The following is a 20,457-nucleotide window of genomic DNA, read 5'->3' as shown; positions in this document are numbered from 1 at the left end:
TAGTCTCCTCTTTAAAAAAGCAACAACTCTAGAGAATAAAGGATGCAACTGTGGTAAGGGGATTGTCTTCTATTGGATCTGTTTTGGTGCTAAAATAACATGCAAACTTCCAAGGTCCAAAGAGGGTCGTGTTGCTATAGCACTAGAAACTGGTCTGTAGCGGGTGCCCTCTTACTGATTCTCTAATTCTCTCTGAAGAGGGACAGCCATTTCTCCACCTCTTTTGGAAAACCGAAAGGGCCACCCATTCCCTTTTCCCTTGGGTTTAACCTCACCTACTTCCTACGCTAGGAAGGAGCGGTAAAAGGGGTGGAGCGTCTGGCCACATCGACATATGTAATAAACCACACAGTCCGTAGACCGTCCACAGGGCAACTCAAGACCATGAAACTAAAGATCAGTGTACCTGACAGAGTTTGCCCAGTGTATGTTTCCAGCAGATGTTCTGCTACTGCCTGGAAGCCCCGGCGATAAGAGCATGCGCTCCTCTAAAGTCACGTGTTCGGTCGCCCCCACTTCGGTTTCCCTCATATCCCCTCAGAATTCCACATTCAATTCATTACGATGAAAGTCTATGAGAAACGTGTAACCTAGCCAGGGTTGACGGGACTCGGGTAGGTGGCAGGAGCTTTAACCAAACCCAAAAGACAACAACACAAACTCTCACACACAAGCGGCCTTTGGTCTGCTCAGCATTTACTGTAGGGCTTATGCAAAGACTTTTGTGTCGTACTCACCAAAGGCTCAATGCTTTAACTCTAGGCAGCTACATCACATGCGACCGGGTCATGAGAAGTAACCCCGGTCGATAGTTTGCATTGGAGAAACAATGAAGTATATATATACAACAGGTTTACTCAGTTCACCTTCTGCTTAGGCCAAAAGATAGCAGTTCAGATTTTTTTTTTAGTCAAAAGTCTTCATTCCCCCCCCCCATTCAACCTTCAAACAAGTTTCCCACTTTTTTGTTGGTTTTTTTAGAAAAAAGGTACCCCACCCACTGAAAGAAACCATCCCACAATTCCGGTTTTGTTTTGTTAATTCCTTCCCAGCTAGAACTGGCTTAGGGTCATAGAGTGTGGTGCCCAAGACGGTCGAAACATAAATTTTTGTTTCTTTTCTGAACACTCCTGAGATTGAGGGAATCTGATACATGTACCAAAAGGCACTTTCAAATATATATATCTATATATATATTTTAAAAACAGTGCTTCTGTTCTAAGAAATTCAAGTTAAGACAGAGTGCCTTTCACTCCCCTTAGTCATAAAGTGATAGAACAAGCGGTATCCCTGCTGACACATTAGAAAAAATAATAATTAAAAAAAAAACACAATCGCAGCAGAGACGAGTGTTCATGCTAGACAGCTCGATGTTCTTTAAAAAAAAAAGAAATAAAGGGAAAAAAACAGAAAAAGAAAAGTTCTAAATCACCACTAAAAGGAATACAGTCAGCAGGGGATAATAATTAGAGAAGCCGTCACTTCAATACAGTTCTTGCTTCTTCACCCTTTTCTTCTTCATTGTTGGGTTTCTTTTCCTTCTTTCCTCCTCCTCTTCTTCTAACACTAGAGCTTTCCTCTTTTTTTCTCTCTTTTTGTACTAAAACAATAAAAGTGAGGTCATTTTAGTCTTCCTCGCCGCCCCCATACATGTCCGCCAGTTTCTTGAACCTGGGCCCCCAGTCGTTCAGGTAGTCGTAGTCTTGGTCTCCGGAGCTCGACGAGTTAAGCGAGCTGACCGAGCCCGCTGTGGAACCACTGCCCTCGTAGTCGAAGACGAGGAGGGAGTCGTACGGAGGGGCCGTCGGGTCGTTATCTGCCGCTCTCAAGCCCTGGAAGCCGGAAGAAGAGACTGGTCAGCTTGGACTTAAGAAGAAGAAGAGTTGGTTTTTACTTGCTGACTTTCTCTACCACTTAAGGAAGAATAAAACTGGCTTACAATCGCCTTTGCTTCACCTCCCCACAACAGACACCCTGTGAGGTAGGTGGGGCTGAGAAAGTGTGACGAGCCCAAGGTCACCCAGCTGGCTTCGTGTGGAGGAGTGGGGAAACCAATCCAGTTCACCAGATTAGCCTCCACCGCTCATGTGGAGGAGTGGGGAATCAAACCCATTCCTCCAGATCAGAATCCACTGCTCCAAACCACAGCCCTTAACCACTACACCACATTGGCTGTCTTAAGACATCCTAAGCACACAAGAGATTGTTCTTTGGTGCTAACAAGTACTGCTGGTGTACCAACCCTACAAATTCATATCGGCCATTATTCATTTAATTAGGCAGGGCTTCCCCCTAAAGCAGTGGCATTCGTCCCACGGTACGGTTGTCAGACCTTGTCTTTCAGCTGGCGGGAGACTTACCGGGCTCTGGGGCAGGGTGTGGGGAGGTGGAACTGGCATTCATGAACACATATGAACACATGTACACATGAAGCTGCCTTCTAGTGAATCAGACCCCTGGTCCATCAAAGTCAGTATTGTCTACTCAGACCAGCAGCGGCTCTCCAGGGTCTCAGGCAGGGGTCTTTCACATCACCTACTTGCCTAGTCCTTTAACTGGAGATGCCGGGGACTGAACATGGGACCTTCTGCATGCCAAGCAGAGGCTCGACCGCTGAGCCACAGCCCTTTTCCCTACCATGATCATAATCCCTACCGTAGAGTTTAGTTGGGCAACTAGAGCATCACGACAATGCGGTGTTGTCATTTCCTCTTTTTAGACTGGAAATGACTGTGCTGAACAAGGTGTTAATCTTCAGCAGAAGCTGAGAGGCCAAGAGTGGGCGAAGCCAAAAAGCTGACACTTTGAGCTCTGAGAAAGGATTCAGAGCTTGGTAACTGGTGTGAGAGGAAGCTGTGAACAACTCTGTGAACCTAAGGGTTTGGTGTAGCCAAAGCTAGTGGAACACACAACCTGTGGAGTGGCAGGACTGAGAATTGGGTGGAAAAAGGGCCCTTTCTCAGGTCCCAAAGGCGAATTAGTCTCTGGGACAGAGCTATTCCGGTTGCAGGGTGGTGTGGAGGATTACTGCCTCTGGTGTGGGGTAGTTCAGTAAGAACGGGAGGAGGGATTTTGGTAAATCCCCACACTTCTGCTGTTCTCTGGGAATAGAATTTAAAGTCTCTTCCTTCCTGTTAGCTAGGCTGGGGACAGAGTCTGTGAAATTGAATCTGTGTGAGTTTTGAGGAACAGAACAAAGCTTGTAACCTAAGAACGGAAGAAACTTAACTTGAGAAACATTTAAGCTAAAGACATCTTATGTAACATCTAAGCTAAATCTAAACTAAGCGCTTTCTCTGAAGCGAATCTCCTCCACGTGAGAGGCGGACTCTAATCTGAAGAACTGGGTTTGATTCCCCACTCTTCCACATGAAACCTGCTTAGGGTTGCCAACTGAAGTCCTGCCCCTACCCAAACCCCACCCTCCTCAGGCTCTACCCCAAGAACCTTTAGGTATTTCTTAACCTGGAGCTGGCAACCCTGGCTCTTAACCACTACACTGTGCAGGCTCTCGTCGTTGTGGTTCCCAAGCACTTGCTCCTGCCCCCTGCAACCCTTTTCTGCTGAGTTGGCAACCCTAACATCAACAGATGCACCCGTCAAGCTCACCGGGTCCTGGGTGAGCATTAAATTGACTGCATATTTGCAACCAGCTGCGCAATGCAGCTGGCTTCTGCCTGCCACTCTCCCTTGCTGGCTCAGAGCGATTCAGAATATTGTAAAGTGGTGAGATACTAGGCTAAGAGGGAAGATATTTTCCTGCAGTGCTCTTACAAGCCTGCCTTTCACCTGCTGCAGAAGTGCCACAGCTCCTTATAGAGACTTCCTGCTCAGAGCTTCGTGGGCCATTCCTCATCCGCTTCCCCCTTGGGAGTCTGTCTCCCTCCATGTGGTTCCACTAGCCCACGAAGGCAATGATATAAGTAGGACATTGAAAGAAGGGTTTTGTGTAACACTCCTCTGTGAAATGTATGGCCATTTATGCAGGGTCGATTCTGCTCCTCGCTCAGTGCTGATTTTTTAAATCCGACCTTTGAAATGACTATTCATGGTCCCGATGCAAGCGGAGAAAGTCAAACAAATTCCATCCCCCAACTTGCCTGCTCCTTCATTCCTTCGTTTGCATAGCCATTAGCAATAGTTGTTTGCATAGCTAAGCCGCGGCTGGGATTCTGCATGCTTCCTTCAGCGAATGCTTTGAGGAGGGGGCAGAGCAAATACAAAAGGTCACGTTAAAGGGGCTCTTAAGAAATGCGAAGCAGGTATGCACCAGCTTCGCAGTGACGTCTGGAATGACAGTTCAGCGTGAATAAATTAAAAAAAATATGCGGGGCACTTCAGCCTTGAATGAGCTGCTAATTACCAAGCATAAACAGCCTATGTGTGCCTCTTCCAAAGCCCCTGTGATTTCCCCCCCCCCCCCGTCTAATGTGGAGACTGGTGAGGTTCAGCAAGCAAGCTGTGTGATCAAGAATGACTTAAAATCAGTGTGGTCTCACCATAGATTTGTACAAGCGCAGTATGATAGCAGCAGTTTTTTTCTCTATTCCTTGCCTAATTATGGCCAGCATGGAATTTGCCTTTTTCACAGCAGGGACAACTTCATTGAGCGATCCACTACCACCCCAAGATCCCTTTCTTGGTCTGTCACTGCCAGCACAGATCCCATGAGTGTATATGGGAAGTTGGGATTTTTTTTGCCCCAATTTGCATCAGTTTACACTTGCTCACATTGAATCTAATTTGCCATTTTAATGCCCATTCCTCCAGTTTGAAGAGATCCTTTTGGAGCTCTCCACAGTCTGATTTTGTTTTAACCACCCTAAATAATTTGGTCTCATCTGCACACGTGGCCACCTCACTGTTCACCCCCAACTCCAGGTCATTGATGAACAGGTTGAAAAGCACCAGTTGTTTGATGGCTAGGGAAGGGAGAATTATTCCAGAAATACCTCCTATCCTTCCTGTCTCCGTGCCTCAGGACATATGATAAGCTCTGTCAAAGCTGGTGTCATGGACACCTTTTCAGTGGGGGAAGGAGGAGAAATCTGCAAGTGTTTTTGAGCAGCAGCAGCAGCAGTTTGAAATTGGGGAAGGGGTTTAAAGTGTGAAGGAGCAGAGAAGAATCCGTCCTGGACCCCACCGATGTCCAAATGGAGCGTGTGTTTGCGTGTACCAGGGAGGAAGGATTTTAATGATTAAAAACGTAGTCTCAAGGCCAGGAAATTGACACAATAACAAAATTAAATTGCTTCCACATTTATGTATCCGACTTATGAAACGGATTGCGTTTTGCCTCGGAGGAAATAACTCATCAATTGGTTTGTAAACACACAGGCTCTCTTTTCGAAAGTAAAAGGATCAAGTAGATAAATTAAAGATAAATATTAAATGCAGAGCTTGAAGAACTATGTTGGGAATTCATACTTTTCTGGCACGGTTTAAGTACAGGAAGGGAGAAACAGAAATCTGCACGGCTGTGTTTGGCACATAGATGCAGACTATGGCCTCAAAATGAAAGGAAATCATCCACTTCTGTGAAATCTTGGGATTTCACTTAAAAACATGTTTCTAGTCCTTAAGAATCCTGACCTGGATAGCCCCAGGTTGGTCTGATCTTATCAGATCTCAGAAGCTAAGCAGGGTTGGCCCCGGTTAGTACTTGGATGGGCGACCTCCAAAAAATACTAGGGCCATGATGTGGAGGCAAGAAATGGCAGACCACCTCTAAACATCTCTTGTACAGAAAATGATACAGGGTCACCAAAAGTCAGCTGTGACTTGAGGGCATCAAAAAAAATCCTTAGGGAGGCAGAGAAAAAACCTTTAAAATAAGTGGCCGGTTTCTGCTGAACTCTTGGGAGTATGATCTTTCCTGCTCAAGGTGCAGTTCCATCCATGAAGAGGTCTTCTTAAGGTTCACCACAACCTGTTTTTCCATGGATCATGTGTAGTTAGAATGATGCACCATTACAAAGAATGTGTATGGCTCCCATCTAACCTTCTTCTCCCCTCTGTTGAACTGCCTAAGTTCTAGAGCTGGAATATCTTGAATGAGCAGAAGGGGATTGGTGATCAGATGGTGTGCACAGATGTCCCAGGAAATAGGGCTCAGTAGAGCCTTCTCATGCTCCCTCCATAACCTGGAACTAGCAGGCATGTTGGTGGCTCTTCCATTCTGATATCAAAGAGGGAGGGAGGGGGCCTGGCTCATTGTTCTGCTTTCCATACAGAAGGTCTCGGGTTCAATCCCAGCCATCTCCAGTTAAAAGGATCAAGTTGTAGACGATGCGAAAGACCTCAGCCTGAGACCTGGAGAGCTGCTGCCACTCTGAGTAGGCAATACTGACTTTGGTGGACCAATCATCTGGCTCAGTATAAGGCAGCTTCATGTGTTCATGTGACGCAGTATCCTTGCCATATCTACAGGAGGTAGGCTAGGTGGTGGTTGAAAGTGCCGTCAAGTCACAGCTAACGTACGGTGACCCCGTAGGGTTTTCAAGGCAAGAGACATTTGGAGGTGGTTTACCATTGCCTGCCTCCACATTAGCTGAGAGAGTTCGGATAGAACTGACTGGCCCAGTAGGCTTCACGTGGAGGAGTGGGGAAACCCAACCGGTTCACCAGATGAGTGTCCGCCGCTCATGTGGAGGAGTGGGGAATTGAACCTGGTTCTCCAGATTAGAGTCTGCTGTTTTTAACCACTACACAACCTGCCATGCTAAAAAAAGTGCTAAAATTGGCCTTGACCAAATATTCTAACCCACAATACCACTGCCAGCTCATAATATTTCACAATAACATGACCCCTTTGGAGTTGAATCTTCTCCAATGGTAAAATGGAAGTTTCCTCCCTTCCCCTTCCCGCTGCAGCCCACTGATCTTCATGAAATTCTGCTCCCGGAAGATAGGGGACCCCGAGGAATGAAATGAGGGGGGTCTGCAGCGGGAAGGGGAAATTGGTGGCGAGTGCCAATTTAGTCTTGATCCAACCCTTGGTCTGCACCCCTCTGCCTTTATACAGAATCATAGAATCATAGAGTTGGAAGGGACCACCAGGGGCATAAGAACATAAGAAAGGCCATGCTTTTCAGATCAGATCAAGTCCAGTGGTCTGTTCACACAGTGGCTAACCAGGTGCCTCTAGGAAGCCCACAAACAAGAAAACTGCAGCAGCATTATCCTGCCTGGGTTCCAAAGCACCTAATATAACAGACATGCTCCTCTGATCCTGGAGAGAATATGTATGCATCTTGACTAGTATCCATTTTGACTAGTAGCCATGAATAACCCTCTCCTCCATGAATATGTCCACTCCCCTCTTAAAGCCCTCCAAGTTGGTAGCCATCACCACATCCTGGGGCAGGGAGTTCCACAATTTAACCATGTGTTGTGTGAAGAAATACTTCCTTTTATCCGCTTTGAATCTCTCACACTCCAGCTTCAGCAGATGACCCTGCGTTCTAGTATTATGAGAGAGGGAGAAAAGCTTTCTCCCCCTCCTTGAGCAACAGAGAGTCTCGGGCCAGATCCCAAACTGTTTTTGAGATTCCCCTGTGATTAAAAAAAAAAGGATCTATCATGCAACGTGGAGTGGGAATATTAGAAAACCATGCTCTGCCATCCCGAGCAGAGTTATCCCCTTCTAAGTCTAACGAACACAAAAGGTCTTAGAAGGGTGTAACTCTGCTTAGGACCACAATGACATTCCCACTTCACACGTCTCACAGTTCTTTGGATCCAGTTACCACTTTTGAGCTCTTGGCAGGTTATAAGTACAATACAGGATGATGAATGAAAGCTGCGATTTGTTCTAGGGAAGAATCAGTAGGCCCTGATTAATGTATGCACGCATGGATATACATACACACACACTCTCTCTCTTCATTAACTGCCTGCATGGCTTTTTGCTGGTTATACAAGCCTGGAGAGGTAAAATAGGGAAAGCCTGCAGGAACCTACCTCATTAATAAAGTCCCCAATGTCCCCAGGATGGGGGATTACAGGCCTTATAGGATATTGGGGCTCAGCGCCAATTGGTCTCTCGTCTACTCGTCTGACTCCATTTGCCTTGTTCATAACATGATCCATGCTCTCTGGCTGCTGAAGTTGGCTTAAATCATAATCCTGTAACAAATGGAGAAGCAGGCGGTGAGGCTCAGGAAGCTTTCCGCTGAAAATCTTCAAGTGGCTCGATGCTACCCGGGCATATAAATGACCTGATTGGCTCGAGTCCAATTGAAACCGGAGCAGAATCGCTCTCGCCGCCATGGCGTCAGGCGTTTAGACGCAGCCCCGGCAGGACGGCCCAACCTGGGGCAGATTCTGCAGAGGGCGGGGGACAAACATTATAGAGAAACGATAAATAAAAAGATGATGATGGAGAGTTGGTTTTTCTATGCCGACTTTCTCTACTACTTAAGGGAGAATCAAACCGGGTTACAATCACCTTCCCCTCCCCACAACAGACACCCTGTGAGGTAGGTGGGGCTGAGAGAGTGACTAGCCTGAAGTCACCCAACTGGCTTCATATGTGGGAGTGGGGAAACCAATCTGGTTCACCAGATTAGCCTCTGTCACTCATGTGGAGGAGTGGGGAATCAAATCTGCTTCTCCAGATCAGACTCCACCGGTCCAAACCACCGCTCTTAACCACTACACCATGCTGGCTCCCATATGCCATGACATGTGGTGCCAGGCCTGAGCAGAGACATCTTAGCCTTAAAGTGATACAGGGTTACCAACATGAATGTGGGGACTAGGGATGCTAGCATCCAGATGGGACCTGGGGATCCCCTGGAATTACAACTCAGACTCCAGAGATCAGTTCCCTTGAAGAAAACGGATGCTTTGGAGGGTGGACTCTATGGCATTGCATTCCTCTGAGGTCCCTGTCCTCCCTAGGCTCCATCTCCAGGAGCTTCCCAACCAAGATCTGTCAGCTTTACCCCCTCAACTCCCACCGGTGACCAGGGGGACGGGGACCTGGCAACTCTAGTGGGTAGTGGAATTCCCCTGCAATTACATCTCCAGAGTACAGAGATCAGTTCCCCTGGAGAAAATGGCTGCTTTGGAAGGTGGACTCTATCGCATTATAATTACCTTCTGAGGCTCCTCCTCTTCCCTCCACAAACCCTGCCCTCTCAAGGCTCCATCCCCAAATCTACAGAAATTTGGCAACCCTAGTTTCCCTGAACCTCCCATCTCAGTTCCTCTGCCCCGTCCATAATCCGTGGCTTTTACCAGATTCTCAAGGCCATCCTCTCCACCTTCGGGGAGGTAAAGGAAGGCTTTGTGTTTGTGTGAAAGTTGTCACAAAAGGGTCTGAGGTCTGTATATCCTGGAGATATCCTAATCCTCACCTGGGACCATTTTGGCCTGGACATGGATTCGGGAGGATCCTAAACATAGGATAACAGTGATTCAGGAATAATACTGCCCTCTCAGAATCTAGCAAAAATCAGTATATTTTGGTGTTTATCAATGTTTTAAAGACTGCAGTTGCAGCTAGAATATGTTTGGGACCTCTGCTGCAGCCACTCCAAGTCATATCACTCCTGATCATGTACAGGATATAAGTAATAATGCGTCAGGGTTCATCAATTGTGGCTAAGTTTGATAGCCTGAAGTGAAAGAAAAAAGAGGGGAATAAAACCCAACCTGAAAACAGAAGCTGGGTACCCAAGGTTGGGTAGAAAGAAAACATATATATATATATATATATATATATATATATATATATATATATATATATATATATATATATATATATATATATATATATATATATATATATGTATATATATGTATATATATGTATATATATGTATATATGTATATGTATATGTATATGTGTGTGTATATATATATATATATATATATATATATATATATATATATATATATATATGTATATGTATGTATATGTATATGTATATGTATATGTATATGTATATAAATACTGAAAATATAATTTATTAGAAGCACTATGTAAAGGTTAAAAATAAAATACATATATAAATAAAATATATTAAATAAAATACATATGCAAACAGTTCAAACCCAACCAGGCATGTGTATAGGTTGTAAAATCTATTACCAATTACTCAAACATCTGGTAGGATTGGTTCTAGTTGTAATACTGGTTAGTATATGTCTCTCATATACTATGTGTGCAGGTCTCAACCTAATAGAGCAGTATATGTATTTATTTATTTCTGTAAATGTGTGCAGGCTGAACATGTGTTTTAATTAACCACTGATGAAGGCCCGATAGGCTGAAACGCATTTGGTATGTGGTTACAGATATCAACCCTAGGAAATGCCATTGTGCTATTTTAATGTTTTTAAATATTTTTAACCTTTACATAGAGCTTCGAATAAATTATATTTTCAGTATTTATATACATATATATATATTCTTTCTACCCAACCTTGGGTACCCAGCTTGAGTTTGGTAGCCTACCATTACTCTCTATTAGCTGCCTATAAAGTCCGGTCACACCACATACCTGTAACAATAGACTTAACTGGACCTTTATATTTAATTTTTTTGTCTGGAAACATCAGGGGTTTGACCTCATTATTATCTGATTCGAGGGGGGTTTTCTTGCCAGAATGAAAAATATATTTGCTGCTGAAGTGTAGGTGTTTTGTGGAAGACTGATGACGGGAGTGAAACCCTTGGTTATATAAAGCTATTTAAGCTCATCAGAAGCTGGTCTGACCCTCAGAGAAGAAGCTCTCCTTACCTGGTCTTCTTCTCCCCCTCCTTCTTCGTCGTATTTCAGAATGTTATCCCGCACATCGTCCTCAGGGTCAATGAGGAGCTGTTTCGTGTGCCGCTCCTTTTCCCGGCGTTTCATCCACACCACAAAGAGCAACACCATGGCTGTGAGGGAAACAGTGGAAGAGATTCTGCTGAGCGAGGCTGATTTATGGTTCCAGTGGCCACAGCAAAAGGAAAACAGCCCAGAAGGTACCCTTCTCTTTTCCTTGTAATCGCTGGATGGCCAAGGCTAGCTTGATTTCCTCAGATCTCAGATCTAAGCAGGGTCGGCCCTGGTTAGTACTTGGATGGGAGACCACCAAGGAACACCAAGGTCTCTATGCTGAGGAGCCCCGTGGTAAGCTGCAGTACTGCAGTCAAAAGCTCTGCTCACAACCTGAGTTCGATCCCGACGGAAGTCGGTTTCAGGTAGCCGGCTCAAGGTTGACTCAGCCTCCCATCCTTCTGAAGTTGGTAAAATGAGTACCCAGCTTGCTGATGACTGGGGAAGGCAATGACAAACCACCCCATAAACATAGTCTGCCTAGTAAACGTCGGGATGTGACGTCACCTCATGGGTCAGGAATGACCCAGTGCTTTCCTGGGGACTACCTTTACCTTTTTTTACCTATGCAGAGGAAAGCAATGGCAAGCCACCTCTGAATGCCTCTGGCCTTGGAAATCCTACAGGGTTGCCGTAAGTCAGCTGTGACTTGGCGGCACTTTACAGACACACATAATTGTGAGCAGAGTGGTGGGTCTTGAGTTGTACACATCTGAAGATAGATGGGGGAAACAAATGCCATCTCTTGTATGATAAAGATTTGTTTTGATTAAGCCAATGGTAGGGGTTGAGGGTCCTGACCGGGATGGCCCAGGCTAGCCCAATATCGGAAGCTAAGCGAGGTTAGTGCTTGGATGGGGGACCAGCCAGGAAGTCCAGGGTCTGCACAGGCAGACAATGGCAAATCACATCTGTCTTTTTTCTCGAAAACCTTACGAGGTCACGATAAGCGGACTGCGACCTGATGGCACTTTCCACCACCAGGGGTGGAGGACCGTTGTACGCAGTTCAGGCATCTGAATTCTGAACAGTGTCAATGCACATAGTCCAACCATACGAATTGAGAAGCAGGATGCATCTTCGGTTCTTGTAGGTTATCCGGGCTGTGTGACCGTGGTCTTGGCATTTTCTTTCCTGATGTTTCGCCTACTGGCGAAACGTCAGGAAAGAAAATACCAAGACCACGGTCACACAGCCCGGATAACCTACAAGAACCGATGAACTCTGACCATGAAAGCCTTCGACAATAAGATGCATCTTGTGTGACATCGAGCATATTACAAAATATGATTTGAATGGGAATAATTTCTTCCTTGGCCATAATGCCTAGACTGGCTTCACGAGAAAAATCCTAAGAGGCTATTTGGTTTATTTTAATATGAGTATTCAAAGCCATCTTTCCAGTTACAGTTTAAAATTGTATAATATGTTGTGAGTTGCCCAAAGCCTGGCACATAAATCAAATAAATAAATAAAGCAGAGGAAGGAATTGGATTGATACAGTATGGAGCAGACAAGCCAGAGTGGGAATAACAATGACAATAAGAAGAGTTGGTTTTTATATCCCGCCTTTCTCTATTGAAAAGAGTCTCAAAGCAGCTTACAAGCACCTTCCTCCCCCCTCCCCCCCACAACAGGCACCTTGTGAGGTAGGTGAGGCTGAGAGAATTTGGAGAGAACTGTGACTAGCCTAAGGTCACCCAGCAGTCTTCATGTGGAGGAGTAGGGAATCGAATCCGGTTCTCCAGATTAGAGTCCACCGCTCATGAGGAGGAGAGGGGAATCAAACCTGGTTCCCCTGGTTAGACTCCGCTGTTCTTAACCACTACACCACGCTGGCTCATCCCACATGAACACATGAACATATGAAGCTGCCATATACCCTTGGTCCATCAAAGTCAGTATTGTCTACTGACCGTCCCTTATCAACACCAATGGGAGGCTTTTGGGGTGGAGCCTGAGGAGGGCAGGGTTTGGGGGAGGAGAGGGACTTCAATGCTATAGAGTCCAATGGCCAAAGCAGCCATTTTCTCCAGGGGAACTGATCTCTATCTGCTGGAGATCAGTTGTAATAGCAGGAGATCTCCAGCTAGTACCTAGAGGCTGGCAACCCTAACGTGGGGCATGTTGACAATTGTGTCTCCTCCCTGTGAAGTATACTAGAGCCTTAAAGTTAAGAAAAGAAACAGTGGCGCTTGCAAATATTTGGATCTGAATCTCAAATGCATTCCAGAACCGACATCAAGAGGTTTAAAAAAACAAACCCAGCCACAGGGCTGGTGCTTCCTCTGGCGTTCCTCTTCCCGCACAGGGCAGAATAAATCCTTTTCAATCAGCAAGATGCTGCAGCTGGGCTAATTTCATTTTAATGATGTGCCATTCTCTCAGAAGGAATGCAACAGAGGCTGGATAAAACATTAGTTCACATAATCCAATTTGGACTCATTCTCCTCCTTTTTATGGGCTTTCTGTGTGTTTTTTCCCTCCCCCCCCCAAAAAAATCACATTAACAAATGCTCAGAGATGGTCTTTTCAGCTGCCTTGCTTGGAAAGCAGATCTGAGCTTCTTTGAGCTCTTTGCAGAGAGGGGCCGGGTGGGTTTTTGTAGAGCGAGCGAAAGCAAGCTGGGCAACTGGAGATCTGCTTTGGTCCAGATGCAGAACTTAGAGGCTGGTTTGGACCAAAGAAGAGTCTGGTGAAATTAAACGGCCTGTGTTTTCTTTCCACATCACAAGCTGCTTTGGGGAAAGAGATTGTCCACTTAGCTGTTTCTTTTTGGGGTCAGTTGCTTTGGGCCACTTCAAACACGATGCAGATACAAAGCTCACTTTGATCCCAAGTGTTCAATCATTAGGGAACTGAGTAGGGTTGCCAACCTCCAGGTACTAGCTGGAGATCTCCTGCTATGACAACTGATCTCCAGCCAACAGAGATCAGTTCCCCTGGAGAAAATGGCCGTTTTGGCCATTGGACTTTATGGCATTGAAGCCCCTCCCCTCCCCAAACCCAGCCTTCCTCAGGCTCCGCCTCCAAAACCTCCTGCCGGTGGCAAAGAGGGACCTGGCAACCCTACTTATTGTTGAGTTTGGGGAATTTGGATGGGGAAAATGTGCATCTAGAGAGCGGCAAATCCAAGGCAAAATCTCCCATGCATAAATGGCCGTAGAACGGTTTGGAAGGAAAAATCAACTTGGGGGGGGGGGGGGTTAGTTCTTTTTTTTTTTGCCCTCCAAGTGCTGTTACCCAGCAAAAAAAATCACTGGTGTGAAGAGAAAAGGACCGGACAGCTCATTATAGCCTCCGTATGTCAGCTGGCCTCACTCCCATCTGTCTTGCAAAGCAAAATGGTTTTCAGATTGCTCGACGCTGCCTAAGCACTTTCCCCAGGTCTTTTCTGGAGTCAAATGAAACACAAATGTAACTCTTATCTCCGGCCAAAAGCGGATTTAAAAATACCAAACAGACAAACCGACACTCCGCTATCAAAGCCTTTGGCCGCCTCTTCAAACACCCAAACTGCCTGGTGTGTGAAACCAATATTATAATGACCGCCTTTAAAAAACAACAACCGCCACAACTCTTTTGGTTGTTCCTAGAAAAACTGTCCCATTAACGCCTCTACAGCTACCTCGACAAAGAGGCTTTCGGGGTGTCAACGGCGTGGACAGAAAGCTCTGTGATGGCTGCTAAGCCTGTTTCCACTCTGCATGTGGTGTTCTTGAAATTGTTTGTCCTCTCTCATTGCAGACTCTCCCCCTCCTCCATTGTACCGCTTTCCCTTGAGTGTGTTAAAGATTGCAGCGAAGGCAGACGTAGTAGCTGGCGAGGCAGTTTGCTGGGGGCTGGGAGGCGCTGAATGTTCAGCCCTGAGACAGGAGAAGCGGGGAGCAGGGCAAGGTTTCATTGGAGATGCGAGGGGTGGTAGCTAGGGTTGCCAGCTCCGGGTTGGGAAATTCCAGGGGAACTGGTCTCTATCGGATGGAGATCACTTGCAATAGCAGGAGATCTCCATCTAGTACCTCTTGGTTGGCAACCCTAGACAAGAGTCACTGGAAAAGACAATCATGCTAGGAAGAGTTGCAGGTAGCAGGAAAAGAGGAAGACCCAACACGAGATGGATTGACTCTATCAAGGAAGAGGAAGAAGAAGAAGTGGTTTTGATATGCTGACTTTCTCTACCACTTAAGGAAGAATCAAACCGGCTTACAATCTCCTTCCCTTCCCCTCCCCACAACAGAGAGCTCTAAGAGAGCTGGCTTCATGTGTGGGGGTAGGGAAACCAACCCGGTTCACCAGATTAGCATCCGCCGCTCGTGTGGGGGAGTGGGGGAATCAAACCCGGTTCTCCAGATTAGAGTCCACCGCTCCAAACCACCACTCTTAACCACTACACCACGCTGGTTCTCCATGGCAGCCATGCCCCCCTGTCTGTAAGACCTGAGGAAGGCTCAGCTAAAGCTAAAAGCTAAAGCTGCTATAGCCAGAATCTGGAAAATGCAGGCAAATGCACAGGGAGAGTGAGGTGACCTCTGACAGGCAGAAAAGGCATGCATAATCAAAAGGAAGCCCGGAAGCATTTGGCAGGGTTGACTGCGGGGAAAGGTCCCTGCATAAAAGGCCAGTATTGTCTACTCAGACCAGGTCTGAGCAGCTCGCCAGGTCTACCTGATCCTTTTAACTGGAGGTGCTGGGGATTGAACCTAGGACCTTCCGCATGCCATGCTTGGAGGCAGCATAGGGGGAGAAGCAATGAGGGTTCCTTGCTTGGGTTGACAAATATTTCGAACCGGCACAGTGGGTGACAGAGCGCACCCCCTGCTTTGGTTTGAACAAAGTTTTTTTAAGCAAAACTTCCAAAAAGGGGAAAGTGGCAACGTAAGTAGAAAAGGTCTTCTTATTCCAAATTCCATTTCTCACGACTGATATAAGCCTAGGGTATCTGGCGAACATTAAAAAGTCAATTAGAATGACAATGAATGTAAAAAATACGCGTTCGTAATAAAACCCATAATTTAGAACAGGATAATGGATTTGAAAATGGAAAAAAAAGGAATCCCCTAAATCAAATGTCTTTCAGCGGTAGTTAATTTCAGTCAACAGAATTTTCTCAAGTGTTTAAATCATACTTTAGACTTTGATTTATACGTACAGCAGAAAAAAAAGGAGGGGGGGGAAGAAGACATCTTCTGCTTTATTGCTCCTGTTACTTCCAATGCAATTTTTTTCACTATGTAAAATACTAAAAATTGGCATTAAGAAGCTTTATTACGTTCAACAATCTTAGAAAGCAGATGTGTACTTATAGCTCATTATCATCACCTCATTGTAAAAACAGACACGCGCACGTTCCAGATTTGCGCAGAAAATGTCACTCCTTATTTCGCATGTGGAGACGGAGAGGGTTGTGTGTTTGTCACAAGGTTTTTTTTTTTTATCCTTCAAGACGTGGTCATTCTAGCAGGGAACTACCCATTATAACTGAAAGAGGGATGCTGCCAAAAATAGCCTTCAGTTCTGGTTTAAAGTATTAAGAACATAAGAACACCATGCTGGATCCGACCAAGGCCCATCAAGTCCAGCAGTCTGTTTACACAGTGGCCGACTAGGAGCCTCTAGGAAGCCACAAACAAGACGACTGCAGCAGCACCATCCTGCCTGTGTTCCACAGCACCTAATATAATAGGCATGCTCCTCTGATCCTGGAGAGAATAGGTATGCATCATGACTAGTATCCATTTTGACTAGCAGCCATGAATACCCCTCTCCTCCATGAACATGTCCACTCCCCTCTCAAAGCCTTCCAAGTTGGCAGCTGTCACCACATCCTGGGGCAGGGAGTTCCACAATTAAACTATGCGTTGTGTGAAGAAATACTTCCTTTTATCTGTTTTGAATCTCTCACCCTCCAGCTTCAGCAGATGACGCAGGTTCTAGGATGAGAGAGGGAGAAAAGCTCCTCCCTGTCCACTCTCTCCATACCATGCATAATTTTATAGACGTCTGTCATGTCTCTCCTTAACCGCTTTCTTTCCAAGCTAAACAGCCCCAAGTGTTTTAACCACTCCTCATAGGGCAGACATTCTTATCTGCTCCCCCACCCCCTGTAATGTGGAAGCAATACCGGTACTTAGCTGTCTTAAAATGTTTCCATATTGTGAATTTCTCTGTCCACTCCCATCTAGTTTGCTGGTGTTGGCAGGGGCAGGAAAATGCATAGCATGATGGCAATGAGACACAGATAAGGGTTCCAGCACACTGTTGCATTACTGGAGGAGGGAGGAAAGAATTAGCCACCCAGGGTGGGGTGGGGTTGGTTTTGGTGGCACCCCAGTGTTGTCCATTACATGGTCTCATACAAATCTATGGTGATACCACACTTGGAATACTGTGTGTACAGTTCTGGTCACCACACCTAAAAAAGGATATTGCAGAGCTTGAGAAGGTGCAGAAAAGAGAAACCAAAATGATCAGAGCGCTAGAGCCACTGCCCTATGAGGATGGTTGAAATGCTTAGGGCTGTTTAGCTTGGAAAGAAGGCAATTGAGTGGAGACATGATAGAGGTCTATAAAACGATGCATGGTGTGGAGAGAGTGGACAGGGAGAAGCTTTTCTCCCTCTCTCATAATACTAGAACACAGGGTCATCTTCCGAAGCTGCAGGATGAGAGATTCAAAACAGATAACCGGAAGTATTTCTTCACACAACACATCGTTAAATGGTGGAACTCCCTGTCCCAGGATGTGGTGATGGCTGCCAACATGGAAGGCTTCAAGAGGGAACATGTTCATGGAGGGCTATCTATGGCTACTAGTAAAAATGGATACTAGCCATGATGGATACCTATTCTCTCCCGGATCAGAGGAGCATGCCTATTATATTAGGTACTTTGGAACACAGGCAGGACAATGCTGCTGCAGTCGCCTCGTTTGTGGGCTTCCTAGAGGCACCTGGTTGGCCACTGTGTGAACAGACTGCTGGACTTTATGTACCTTGGTCTGATGCAGCATGACCTTTCCTACGTTTTTATGTCTTAAATCCTATGCTATTTGCAAGCGAAGCACAGCTCGTATAGTGGGATTTCCCCACCTCTACCTTCCTTTTCCCCCCACTGAGCCACCTGAAATTTTGTTCCTGGGGGAGGAAAGGAGGATCTTCAATGGCAGAGAAGAATCAGTGGAAATTGCCTTCACTCCTCTGATGAAAAGGCCCTTTTGCCATGGGAAACTGATGGTATGATACAATCCCAGAAGTAGTTCTGCTCTTACATGGATCTCTTTGGGCATGTAACAGAAATTCTGCCTTCGAAATGTCAGGGATCCTAGTCAATACCACTTTCCAGCACCGTCCTGTAATAAATAAATCATTACTTCATGCTATTATGAACCAATGGGGATGTGGAAGGATAGTCTAGCCTGATCTTGTCAGATCTTAGAAGCTACGCTGAGTTGGTACTTGGAAGGAAGACCTCCAAGGCAGACTCTGCAGAGGAAAGCAATGGCAAACCGCCTCTGCTTGACCTGTTGCCTTGAAAACCCCACCAGGGGTAGATATAAGTTGGCTGTGACTTGACGGCGCTTCACACACACACACACACACACACACACATTGTGAACTGGTGTTCTTGTTTGGTTGTTTGTCCAACATTTGGATCAATGTCACAGCCACCATATGGTAAGATAGGATGGACAGCTTTAAAGTCAACTACTTCTGAAGGGGGAGTATAACTGGATAGCAGGTAGGAGTTGTAATGTTTGTGAACATTCTGCGTCACTAACATGTCTGCCAGTCAAAGCATGTAACACTTCTGTGAATTCAGCTTTTTCTCTCACTGTTTTGCAAAAAGGCCTTCAGAATATCTATGAGAAAGGCAATCACAAGCTCCAAGCTGTCCTTGGACTGCATTTTAAAAATCACTGCTAGAGAATATGCATACAATTGCCAGCCATTATGCTATGTGCCACCTTTAAATATTTTAATTAATGGATTAATTAAGAACATTTGTAGCACACAGTAAATGTGATTTAGCACCACCATCCCATTATTATTAGAAATCTCAGGGTAAAGTTTTTTTAAAACATACCTTTTAAGATATGTTGTTTTTCATTCCAACATCTGCCTACTGTGTTTCGAAGGTAACTTACATGCTAATGAAAGCCCTGATATTGTTGGATCTACTTCAAAGGTGAGCAGATATTTTTGCTAGTTAATTGAAAATGTCAAGTGCTTTGAAGCAAGCCCTCCCAAGTTTCAAATTCATGTTATAGCTCTATGCCCATTTTGCATGATTTGCTCAGCAATACTTTAATCGTCTTGTTTATTGGCTTACATCCATTACTTTCTCTGCGCAAAATCCTGTCGTAGTTACTGGCATTTTTGCTTATTTTTGTGTTTGTCCTATCATCCATCCGTCCGTCCGTCCGTCCATCTAGCTATCTAGCTATCTAGCTATCTAGCTATCTTATTAGGTGTTGTCAAGTCACAACTGACTCATTGTGACCCTTCATGGGGTTTTCCAGGCAAGAGATGAGCAGAGGTGGTTTGCCATTGCCTTCCTCGGCATAGCAACCAAGGTCTTCCTTGGTGGTCTCCCATCCAAGTACTAACCATGGCCAATCTTGCTTAGCTTCGGAGCTCTCTCTCTGTCTGTCTCACTCTCTGGCCTGAAGTCAAACTGAGGATCACCAAACAGTCCTAAGAAAGCATTAAAACACTTAGATCAAAAGGTTCCCACTTCTAGAAGCAGTTTAATGGCCGTCGATTTATGACGTGGAAGGCAGTTCCTTGGTCCTGACCGTTAATGAAATCTGCAGGATTTGTGGTTGATTCGTCTAGAAGCAGAACAGCTTGAGGACCACATATTGGGACCACTTGCTGCCCGCCACCACACTTACTTAGTAAAATGATGATACATATCAAGATGGCAATAATGGCTCCAGTTCCCAGTCCAGCCGCAGCTACAGCTCCAATCGTGGTACAGTCTCCGTTCTCATCACACGGGCACACCTTGACTTTAACGATAGACATGTTGAACAGAGGAGGGTTTCCTGAATCTGTCACAATGATTGGAACGTCATATACGCCAGCTTCCAAGTATGTGATGCGTAAGCTGAGTTGGGCGTAGTCACCTGTAGGGAGCAAAATGGAGGCCGGTGAAGCACTGAGGGGACCCTTAAGAGTATGCCCATGTCGTTTCAGAGGAGGGCAACGAAAATGAACAGGGGGTCTGGAAAATGAGCACTATGAAGAAAGGCTGAAGGAACTGGCTATGTTTAACTTGGAGAAGCCTGAGGGCAGCCATTATCATGCTCTTCAAATACTATGAACTGTCTGTCACGTGGAAGAGGGAAGGACTCTTTCTCTGCTGCTCCAGAGGGCAAGACGAGATCTAATGGGCTTAAGGAGAGGAGATGTCACCTGAACACCAGGATAAATTTTAAGGTAAGAGCAGTGCAACAATGGAAGAAATGGCATCCTCAATCTAGATCACAGTCGGCACTCGCAACCTAGAGATAGTTACAACCTGGTCCTGTGAATATAAATCCCATTTTGTTCAAGAGGAGTTACTTCCAAATATGTGTACACAGAACTACAGCCTTGTAGCCCAATCTGATGCATATTAACTAA

General features: G+C 45.5%; 1 protein-coding gene across 1 annotated transcript in view; it reads right to left on the bottom strand.

The window, feature by feature from the left end:
- Window positions 1-1,420: 1,420 nt before the first annotated feature.
- CDH4 (cadherin 4) overlaps window positions 1,421-20,457 on the bottom strand; it is an 880,207-nt gene continuing 861,170 nt past the window's right edge. Inside the window, exons 13-16 of the mRNA XM_056844901.1 lie at window positions 19,725-19,958; window positions 10,752-10,891; window positions 7,963-8,127; window positions 1,421-1,832 (exon numbers count right to left, since the gene is read on the bottom strand). Of these exons, the coding sequence (XP_056700879.1) occupies window positions 1,626-1,832; window positions 7,963-8,127; window positions 10,752-10,891; window positions 19,725-19,958 (746 nt within the window). The 3' untranslated portion in view covers window positions 1,421-1,625. The remainder of the gene's footprint in view (window positions 1,833-7,962; window positions 8,128-10,751; window positions 10,892-19,724; window positions 19,959-20,457) is intronic.

This window comes from Euleptes europaea, chromosome 2, assembly GCF_029931775.1.
Source record: "Euleptes europaea isolate rEulEur1 chromosome 2, rEulEur1.hap1, whole genome shotgun sequence".
NCBI classification, from domain to species: domain Eukaryota; kingdom Metazoa; phylum Chordata; class Lepidosauria; order Squamata; family Sphaerodactylidae; genus Euleptes; species Euleptes europaea.
This window is presented reverse-complemented; position numbering and strand designations above follow the sequence as displayed.